The 11,356-nt window shown below is 39.0% G+C and overlaps 1 protein-coding gene across 1 annotated transcript in view; it reads left to right on the forward strand.

Moving 5' to 3' along the window:
* SLIT3 (slit homolog 3 (Drosophila)) overlaps positions 1–11,356 on the forward strand; it is a 485,523-nt gene that overhangs the window by 388,452 nt on the left and 85,715 nt on the right. Inside the window, exons 21-23 of the mRNA XM_010001942.1 lie at positions 6,901–6,969; positions 8,187–8,258; positions 8,439–8,510. Of these exons, the coding sequence (XP_010000244.1) occupies positions 6,901–6,969; positions 8,187–8,258; positions 8,439–8,510 (213 nt within the window). The remainder of the gene's footprint in view (positions 1–6,900; positions 6,970–8,186; positions 8,259–8,438; positions 8,511–11,356) is intronic.

The following is an 11,356-nucleotide window of genomic DNA, read 5'->3' on the forward strand; positions in this document are numbered from 1 at the left end:
GGCAGCTAAACCTTGGCAGGCTGGGTGACAGAGTTTTGTCTAGTTTCAATCTACTGCCATTCCTCACACCAAAGTATCACCATTTCCCAAGGGCAGTCCTAGATCCCTTGAACTTCCTAAGGCTGAAGTATCTTCTCAGCTGGTTTGTTTCTGTGGCAGCAGTGAATATCTGTTTAGCACTGGAAGCCAGAGAGCACATAAGTTACTTGCTGCAGAAGAGATCCCAGCTTTTGCAAGACTAGAAGAAACAACATAATATGTCCCATGGCTTTCCCCTGCTCACAGGTGCTCAAATAGATTGAAAAACCTTCCCCACGTTGCCACAACCTGTGCTGCCTCTCTCCCCTCCCAGGCTCTCATGTCACAGACCTCTGGGCAGTGTTCTGGGTTCCCCGTGCTCCCCCCAGGCACACACACAGCCAGGGTCACTAAGGACAGAGGCCATGCCAAGGAGAGGACAAGGGCGTAAAGAGCCCCTTGTCCTGGTAGCCCACAGCCCCCTGAAGGAGGCCTGGACAGGATAGGATGCAGAAGAGCATTTTAGTGGAATTTTTATGAACGTGCCAGTCTGACATTTATAAACTTCCATTATGGATGTGTTCATTTACAAGGCACGTTAGCTGCAGTGTTTTTTATTAAACTGCAGTATTTTTTTATACAATGTGGTTTAAGAAAAGGAACTGCCATATATCTAGATAAATCAGTCTGTTACAGCTGCATATAGCCTCAGAAGTTCCTTTAAATCCTTTTAGAGGTCTTAAAATAGTCTTAAAACAGGAATTATTTCATTGTAACAGGTATTAAATAGCAGTGTGCAAAATGAACATACCTCTTGCACAGGCACATAGGGAATATGTTACCTTTGCTGGGTCAAGTTTCGCTCAGCAGAAAAGATCACCAGCAATGTTTTATTACATGGTGGACTGGAGACATAGGCTCACTCCTTCCAACTTTCCTCCTGAATTTCTGTTTTGGATGTGTATATAGGCAAAACATGTGAAAACTATTATCTCCTTTATATTTAGAGCTTGGAATGACAGGAGGCATCCCTGTCTTTGGTTTGTACCACCCTTGGGAGGAGGGATTACCTTGGCAGGGAAGGCTTCTACCTAGAAGAGAGCTGAAAAGATCACTAAGTCTCCTGGCTTTTTACAGGAATGGTGATGCAAGAAATTTCTATTTCCTGGCTATTCTTTCACAAAACTCCGTCATCATGGGCAAGCCTTCTCTCAGTTTCTTGGGAATAGGGAAATATTCTGTTGTTTCTTGCAAATTCCTTTGTTGTATGTTTACGTACTGTCTGCATTTTTTCCTACTGTTTGCTTATTCTGAAGAGAAGCCTTGGGCTTTTTTACTATATTCTGTTTTCTACCCCAGATGTTCAGAAGTAAAATGTTAATGCAAATAGCTAGTCTGGAATTTAGCCTTGTTGATTCTTAGTGTTTAAAGCTTTCCTTTTCTTCTCTATTTTTTTCCCAAATCTACTTGAACTAAGTTTCCCATGTTCTTTTTCCTTTTACATATTAGCTCAGCTAGGTTTTTTTCTTTTTCTTTTTTCACAAAAATATATTCTATTTGTACTAAAGTCTCATCTGACAGCATCCAGCTGCTTTTATGGACCTACAGCAAGTAATATTTTGCACTGGGGAAAAACATTGGAGGCAATTATGTGGTCAGTGTGTGCATAAACTGTAACATAATGACTATGGTGTATTTTTTAATAAATATGTACTAATCATGTCGTCTCTAGACTCCAGAAGTTGTCACGACACTGAGCAAGGTATATGACAGCACCAACAGGATTGTTAGGAAAACCCGCAGGCATCATTGTTAATGATTATTTTTCTTTCTTTTTATATTAATACATATTAAGGTTTGCATGGCTTTTGCCATTTCTCTTTCCTGACAAACCTCCTCTCTCCTATTTGAGTTCTTGTTCTGCATGTGAGGTTCTTTTAACCTGCAAGCTCTGTCAGTAATTGGCACAACAGTTTTCACGAGTGGCTGATCTGCTTCCTAGCAGAGGGATCCCACTCCCTTTCAGCTTTATTCCCCACCTCCAGTCTGCTGCCTGTTGCTGCCTCAGCCTTCATATGATACCTTTATCCAGTTGAATCTCCAGCTGCCAAGATTATTTTGACAATTGCTTCCCATACATTTACTGCCACAGCTACTTGGAGGTATTTGCCACCAATCTCAACCCTCCTTTCCTTCTTCTGAAACACTTATGATTTCTTTTGACTTTGACTAAAAACAGGGGCTCGTACCTGGGCCATGCAGATTGCTGCAATAAATATGCTCTAAGCAGTTTGTTATGGTAAGTGTAAAATATTGTAACAATTTAGTGCCATTTTTCAGTATGCCTGTATTGCTGGTGATCAAAGGGATAACTCTGAAGTGAGGTATCTGATGAAAATCATGTGCTTGAGAATGCAAATGCATTTGCTTGTCTGGCAATCTGCACTGTTTTATACACTGACCCTTAGCTCAGAATTCAGGGAATTTTCCTTTGATAATGGAGGAGAGAAACAATTGAGATCAAAGCTTAGGCTTACATGGTCCTGTGTCATAAAATATTTTACAGCTTAATTCACTGCAGAGGAAAATTCTCCCATTGAGAGAATGCATAGTTCTGTAGGAGGTTATTGTAGTTACAGCTGAAATAGATGACTTAAATCTGCATTTAAAATCTGATAGTTTAGAAAAAGTAAATAGCATCAATTCTATCAAATAATCTGTTCAGTGACTGAAGTTTAAGTACACACTGGAAAAGTGGCTTAGCATTAACAGAGACTAAAGGCAAGTTTAACTTCAGAGCCTTCACTTTTGTCTCAAGCACAGACATGTTTCTGTGTGTCAAACCTGTGTTGTGATCTGAGATAAAAATGCAGCAAAATCCAGAAACTTGTCTCAAGATCTTAGGATATTGGACACCTGCATTATAAAGCTTAGACTATAAATTAATTTTAGAGCTACATAACATTGTCAAGTGTAATATTTTGTAACATAACATTCTATATGAAATATTTGAAGAAATGAAAGGAAAGGCTTTGTGCCTTTTCAGTTACTGCCTGAGAACTGGTTTCTCTCCCCAGTTTCTTAGCACAGATTGCTGCTGTGAGCTTGACTTCATGGCAGAATAGACATTTCAGTACAAAAAGGGTTCCAAGTGATTCAAATCGTTACATGATGCTTTGGCGCTTTGTGCTGGCTATATCACCTCCAATCCAAGTGGTTTCATTATAAAAATAGACAAGTTGGAAAAAGAACAGCTGTCATCTTTTATGCATAGATTTAAATTTTTTATATGTGAAGTTATTGTGTGTGGAAGGTGCTGGATGAGCCCTGGGGCTGCTCCAGGCACTGGGCTCTGAGAGCCAGCATGGTTGGGGCAGGCACAGAACAAGGCATAGCCATGCCCAGCAGTGCCAGCCATTCTGGCCAAGCAGTTCCCTGTCTACAGCACTTGGTCCTGTTTTAGAAGAAGCCTTTCCTGGTAGGTAGTTGGTGACATTTCATGAACACGTGGTTTTGTTGGTTTTTCTTCTTCAATTTTGACTCTAGTGTTTACTTCTTGGTTACACGTCATTATGGAGATTTCAGAACTACGAGTAGCAGTCATGGAGTAAAAGGGAATTTTCAAGCTGATATTTAAAATACAGAATCTAGAGACTTTAAAAAGCAAATGGGGTTGGTTTGGGTACTAGTCAGTGTGTCTATAGTAAGGCAGCTGACACTCCCTCTGGACTCTAACTGTATATTAATAACTTGACTCTGAGTGTTAAAATTAGACATATTTTCTCACTCATGCCAGGATTTGTTTGCATACTAGATACCATGTACATCATCTTCCTCTGGCTAAGGAGGGAAAAGAATTAGAAATAAAATCTTCCCTCCACGTAATTCTGTTATGCCTTGTTTTGTTTTGTTTTGTTTGGGCAGCAGAGCTGTACTTTCATCCATTTTTTTTTTTATTTTATTTATATATACATATACATAAATACTCAGAGTTTTTAAACTGGGCTCTGCTCCTTCACCCTCAGCAGTAATCTGTTATTAATTATGCCCAGCTTCCAGGTCTCTTCTAGCCCCCATACATCATCTTCAGCCCAGTAAGGTGCAGAGCTGCTCCTGCATCTCCTCCCTGTGCTCCCAGAGTGGGCAACAGCTCTCCTGCAGCAATTGGTTTCCTCAAATGTTGTGTCTCAGATCCTTCTGATTCTGGGCATATTCTTATGCCTTAAAAGCTCTGTTTATTTCAAATTCACTGCACTTAAATTTGCTTTCAAGTTGAATGCCTTTTGCTTAGAAAATGCTGCCATTCTTTGTATAATGCAGTGAAAGGCTTAACAGTGGTCAATTGTTCTTGTGCAAGCATGAGAAGTATATTAGCAGTGATTTTTCAGTCTAAAATGGTGTTTGTTCAGAAATTATACCTCTGGTGTAAGTACTGCAGCTTTCTGCTAGTACATGTATATAATCATCAAATTGCTTGCAGTACAAGTCCAAAGCCATTCAAAGCAGAAGGGTCTGCATGTCTATGTTAGTCTGAATAAGAAAGCACTGGATTAAAATGAGCACTCTCAACTTTTGATTGCACCAGAAAGCAAAACAGGTGGGAAAAACCTTCGCTATCCATTGTCAGTTTGTTCAAATTGCAGGCTGTTGCATATTGGGATCAACAAGAGAATATCCTGAAAATATACTTCTGAGGATTTCAACACATTGCAAGAGCTGAGTCTCCTTTCCTAATGGAAAATAATATCTAGCTTCCAAATACATAATGCATTACCTGCTTTTGGTTTCATTTGGAAATCCTTAGGATTTTACATTTGAAGTAAAGACTGGAGCCTTAACCTACCCTCATGCATCATAGGTATAAGATTTGCTGCTGTCTGGGATGAAAGAGAAGGCACAGACTCCAGCAGCTCACTGCTTCCATAGCAGACCATGACTTAGGGAATGGGACATGATTTGCCCTGCTTGAACAGTAACATAGGGAGTTGAGTTCTGAGCATCTTCTACATCACAATTTACAGTGTGAAGTCACCAAGGGACTCCATTTTCAAAATAAGGTATAACAAATTTAGTCAAAATGAAGCAAGTAACTTTACACTTGCTGAATATGAATATCCATGGGAGTTGTAAATGTGGCAGAACTAACCTATACTCTGCTTTGTGATAATCTGCCTCAGCACAGCAGCTGTCACAACTTTGCGAGGGCCAACTGTTCACCCTGCAACACTGTCACACAATGCTTCTGATCTTTGGGCATGAAGAGATTTTCTTCAATGGGACTTTTTTTATTAAGGAAGGATTTTGCTTTTGGTTAAAAACTCAAAAGACGGTAGTCCTGCTTGTCCAGCCCAATCCTAGCAGTAGTTAGGCCAGCTCCACCATGTGCTCTAAGGTAATTCTGCCTTGATGGGGTATTGTGCACAGGCAGAATGGATAACCATGAGGCTGGAGTCGTTTAGTTGAAAAGAGAACTGAAGCAGCAGAAAATGGTGAGAGGGCATTATGCTGAAATAGAAGGGGTGGGGGGAAAATATGTGACAGTTATAAAATGTATTATGTAAGAAATTCTGTTAGTGTTTGTAGATTTTATTTTTAAATTCTGTAAAAATAAAGTTTGTGGGAAAACGTTCTTGGATTTAGTTTACACAAATATCTGTGTGTTGTACAGTTAATGTGAAGAGAGAACATAGCACAGTAATAAACTATTATTGTTGTTTGCTATAGTAAATGCAGAATAAGGAGGTCTGCTGCCAAAGAAAAGGAAATTGTATGTGTGGGATAAAAATTCTTAACATGATTATCAGAATGTATTTTCAGCAGTAGAGGCAGCACATTAACTGTTGTGGTGTCTGTGGGCTGGATTTCCTTGCTATACTTGATTATCTTTCAAAATATACCCCAGGAAGGGTATGTTTACCTTAGGAAGAATCCCATAAAGTGTTTGTAAGGAAGGGAAACATCATTTCATCTTTTATCCTCACCTGTGGAGGGAGAGAAGTGCCTTGCTCCTACATGCTACTTTCTAAGAAGGTTGGGTTTGTTTCCCAGGGAGAAATGGCATCTGGCTGATGGCTGGAGCATCATGGCACCTCAGTGATTGATTGACATTGGAGCCTTTTTCCTTTGGTATCTTCCAGGGATGCAGTTTCACCCAAAAGCTTAAGGAAAAGAACTCCAGCTCTGCCTCTATTATGTTGTACTAAATAGCCAAAGCCCCACATCCCATTGCTACCAGAGGTCAGCTGTGGAGTCTTGAATACACATGCTTTCTTCTGGGCAAGGTTTTTGAAAGTATTATATTTTTTTTAGGGTTTTTCCCTTGGTTACCAAATGTTCACATTTCTTCAGTGGAGAAAAGCTGGAAAATACAGGCACTACATGCCAGTAAAATGAGGACATAGGATTGTCCTAAAAGGCTTTAGTCCTACTGTGTATGTGTCTGAATAGAGGCATGTCCAGTGATGTCTCAAGCAACTTCCAGCCTGAGAACACCAGCTATTTTATTAAATACACTTAGTGTGAGTAGGAGGAACCTGTATTGAAAGAGAACTTGACTTTTGGTCTTCAATTTTTTTCCACTTCTTTTGTTGCTGCTGTAGAAGAACCAAATGATCATGTGTGTTTGCTGCAGATCCTTCATTCACTTCCAAGTAAATAAATAATAAATAATAATAAAAAACCAAAAAGCTCAATAAGCTGCCATCACGCTTTGCATGTCAGAGAATTCACTTACCAAGGAGAATCTGTTACAGTTTCAAAGCAATGAATCAAAGATGTTTTCCTTAGTGACTGGCTTTATCTTTACCTCATTTATGGTGCAGATTGAGTGACAGGAGTTCTTGTTAATATATTTGTGTAATTACCAAATCTGTTTTTTTTTAGATACCTGGAAGGAAACCATCTGACTGCTGTGCCAAAGGGGCTCTCCACCTTCAGACACCTGACACTGATGTAAGAAATATGTTTTTCAATGTCAAGACAATTTCATTACTCTTTCTGCACTGTGTTATAGGTGGGGAAAAAAAAAATAAAATTAAAATAAGATATTTTGTGGTGAAAAAAAACCCCACAAAGCCCAAAAACCTTCCATAACTTGAATTTGCAAAGAATTTCACAGTGGCCACTGCTGCCAATAAGTATGGATAAGTGAGGAAAGACTGAGGTGACAGAGCACAAGAGACCTTTCTCTGCAGGAGCTTCCAGCCTCTGTGAGAGCAGTGAGTTCTCCTGCAGGCTGCTGCAGTTGCACTTGGCAGATTTATCTGTGCAAAGCTCTAAAGGTCATTAACAGAGAAGACAGATTAATTTGTTCTAGGTGAGGCAGATTTATAATGCTAAGGCAATGAAATTTGCATACCTGTTTCTGCTAGGAACAGTCATACAGATAGAGATAAAATTAGACTTTTTTTCAGGAAATTGTGCCCTGAAATATAGAGGAGTGAAATTTCTTGACTGAACTATTTGTCAGAAATTTCCAAATGCTGTTTGAATCAGCTGTACACACTGAAGTCAAATGGGCAGAACAACCTCAGACAAGAACAACATGGAGGAAAAACTGGAATCCTCTGTTTGACAGGATGCTGAGTCATGTTGTATCAACTACAGTAGTACCTAGAAAGGTTGGACCAGATGTTCTTTGAGGTCCCTTCCAACCCAGCATTCTGTGATTCTGTCAAACAGTGTTTTATTTGGAAACATCTCTGATTTTATTTTTTAAGGGAGAGCAACAACAAAACAGAATGTTCTGGTTTAGCCTAAAAGACTTTTATTTAAAATAAATTATGAAATTTTGTTCTAGTAGCTGTCAGTGTGAAGAGCACATGGAAATGCCTCAAATTACAAAGCAAGTTGGTTACAGTAAATATTCACTCACGCTTGTTTAATCTATTAATTTATCCTTCAAAATTTGCTTGTATTGATTTTTTGTAATGTATTATGTTGGAAATATACCTTAATATTTCTGAATCTGAAGCTTTTTAGTGGAAATTTATATGTTTTTCTTTTATAGCTTGTTCAAAGCTGGTTAGAAAATACGATATCAATTGATAATTTTTGACTTTTCAACCGCTTCAAGATTCTTGCTGTGAGGATATTATGTAATCTCTCAAAAATACTTATTTCTTGATTAATACCTAAAAAGTATATTTTCTCTCTGTATATTTCTGCAGTGATTTGAGCAACAACAGCATAAGTGTACTGGCCAATTACACCTTCAGCAACATGACTCAGTTATCAACACTGTGAGTAGTCCAAAGTTTGGGTAACAGTTTTAATTGCTTTTTAGACACCATCTTAGGTGTTGAACAATTAGTATCAAATTTGTGACTTAAGCATATGGCTTTTTTGTGTGTGTGTGGTTGAACTAGAAGTTACATAATCAAATAAAAGACAGTGTTTTAATTGTTGTCTCCTTCTCCCAGCATCCTGAGTTACAACAGACTTCGATGCATTCCTGTCCACGCCTTCAACGGGCTCCGGTCTCTTCGAGTGCTGTAAGTACCACTACTTCAGTGCAGCTGAGATGCAACTTATTAAAATGCTGTTGATGACAGGGAGGCTTTTAATGAGCAGATGGCTTCCACTTGATCCAGCAGTCATAAATATTTTCAGACAATTAGCTTCAATGTACTTGTACTTAGGTGCAATATGTCCGATAATGACTAGAGCAGGTGAATGCTAAACTTTGAGAAGAAGCAATTACATATTTACAGGGTGAATGACTTTCCTCTGGTAGTTCAGGGACAAGAACTATCATGAAAACAGGCCTCCAAGAGGCTGACTAGAGTATTTGTCTCTTCTGTTTGAAGAAAGTTTGTGTGCCCCAAAGGCAAAGACTTCCATCTTTGTCTGGAAAAACTTGATCTTATTTTAGAGTGTAAGTTTCCACTGGATGCTTCAACAAGGGTGTCTTTACTGCAAATTCATGCAGTTTTAGAATATTTTCTATTAATTTAGACTTCTGCAAGCAATTTTTTACATGAAAGAGTAAAAAAAAGTGTAATCTCAAGAGAAGTAAGTTAGAAGTGCCCCCACTAAACTGATGAGTAAGCCAAGCCAGTGGCTGGGTGCCTGTAATGCTGAGATGCCTGTCCCAAATGTCTCTAAGTTGTGAATAAAATTTCACCTCATGTCGACTTGTGGCACATTCAGAGATTGTCCACATGTGGTTTCCTTCTTTGGAGAATGTTTTCTGCACTCTTTTCTTTCCGGTTTAGCTGCTTTTAGCAGCTTTCTTGATTGAACAGTTCACTTCCCACATCCGCTGAAAGCCATCTTTGTTGTATCACCTCTGAGTAGGGGCTGTGGGCCTGTTCCTGCAGCAAGCAGCCTCCCCGCAGCTTCTCCTGGGCAGCTGCTGGACTGACTCCTGCTTCTGTCTCAGACGCACTGTCACTCCTCCCCTGCCCCATCCAAAACAAACCCTGAGGTGGGTTTGCTCTGTTTTCTACGTGGACACATGAATGCATGTTGAGAAAAGGTGGAGAAGTCACCTTCCTCCCCACAGCCCAGCAACACAAGTTGAACTGAGCACAAGTAAATCGTACAGCTAATCTGTGATGAGGTTATTCAGTGTGCTGAGGGAGACAGAGCTTTAAACACCAAAAGGCCAGAGCAGAGAATGTCCTGAGTGCTTTGAAACTTCATATTAGTATTTTCTGGTTTTTAAATGTTAAATGTCATTCACATGCAGAGGTTTCTGGGAGTTTAAAGAGCAATGGTCACTGTGCACAGACTTCCTGAGTGTGGAAAGAAGGTGTGAACACAGGCAGTGCTGCAGCTGGGGAAGCAATGCTGGCTGGCCTGCCTCTTCCACTGTGGTTTGAGGGGTAAAATAGAGATCTAGGTTCCAACCTTCTAATTTGCAAGACAGTTTTAGATTCCTAGTTTTCATTATTAAAAACAAGGAAGATACGTGATTTGGATTTGTTGTTTTGAGCTTGGCTGGGGACTTGGATTTTTAGTGCACTGGGATGGTCACATTTGAGCTGTTACAGAAGTCCTGAAATTCAGCCACAGATGAATATATTCTGTTTCATGGCCAAATAAATTATTCCATATGGAGCTGTCTTCTGGTCTGCTTCTGATAGGCAAGCTAGATTGATTAAGTCTAGTTTGGGACTCTCTTCCCTGAATCACAGTGTAGATATGCCCTGTCTCACTCTTTCCAATAGCTACCATTTGTCTTTTCACTTCTGTTCTTGCAGGCCACATATGGACAGAAATAAGGGGCAATATTTTAATAACAACTGTTATCTTTTGGATTTTTAAAAATGTTTTACTAATCAAATTGAAAAAAAATATATTTCTCCTTCAAAGGATAAGCCCTCCCAGTCTTGCAAAAAGCAGCACGAGTGAAATGAAGCCTAAATGGGAATCTCTGCCTCTGCTTCATGTATTTGGAAGCCTCCAGATTGATTTGATTTATTATGGCTCACAAAACTCTGGTATCAGCTACAACTTTTGCCACATGTCATCTATGTTGTTATTAAAAATCTATTCTCCAGAGTGAAAATGGCTTCTGAGTGACAGTGTGCAATCTGTTATTGTCAGTTATTTATTATCCATATTCTTAGGGGAGTTTAAAAGAGGAAACATAAGCAAAACAATTTCCACTTCTTTTTTTTTTTTTTAATAAGAAGAATATAGAGATCTCAATACCTTTGGCTGTGTGTGCCTTTGAAGGTGACATACCCTTCTCATAAAGGCTTCTGTGTCTTCCAAAAATTCCATGTTTTGGGTTTTTTTTTTCCTTTTTGCCTCTCTACAGTAAGTAAATAAATTAAATATATATTTGGAAATCAGAATAATCATAGGTGTGTGATGAAGCTGATCTTTGACAGTATCTGGTTCTGTCCTCTCTCTCATAGACTCTTCAGCACAAGTTGGAAAAAATTGCAGAGTCAACATGTTTATGTTTAAGCCTGCATATAGAGTAGTGTTTACACAATCAGGGCTTTAATCTTTGGTCTTCACACGGCTTATCCATAATGGCAGCCAAAGTGTGTGTACTGGGGAGCTATTTCAACATAGAGTCTTAAGAATTTGTTTAATAAGCAACAGTTGATATCAGCAGGTTTTTGCACCAAAGCTATTGCAGTGAAAAATTGTGGGTTTGTTTTTTTATTTTTGTTTTGTCTTTTTTTGCCCAAAGCTAGTCTTTTTAGAAGCTAAATGAAAACAGATTTTAAAAGCTGAGATTGAGACAAAGTAATTATAAGTATTGGAACTCTCCAGTAGACCTGAATGGAGCATTTTGAAGATTATTTTTATTGAGTCCAGAAGTAAAAACGGTTTCTCAGATCACTAAAAATTGTCCATGTTATATTTATGGGGGGGG

This window comes from Chaetura pelagica, unplaced genomic scaffold, assembly GCF_000747805.2.
Source record: "Chaetura pelagica isolate M959 unplaced genomic scaffold, ChaPel_1.0 scaffold356, whole genome shotgun sequence".
NCBI classification, from domain to species: domain Eukaryota; kingdom Metazoa; phylum Chordata; class Aves; order Apodiformes; family Apodidae; genus Chaetura; species Chaetura pelagica.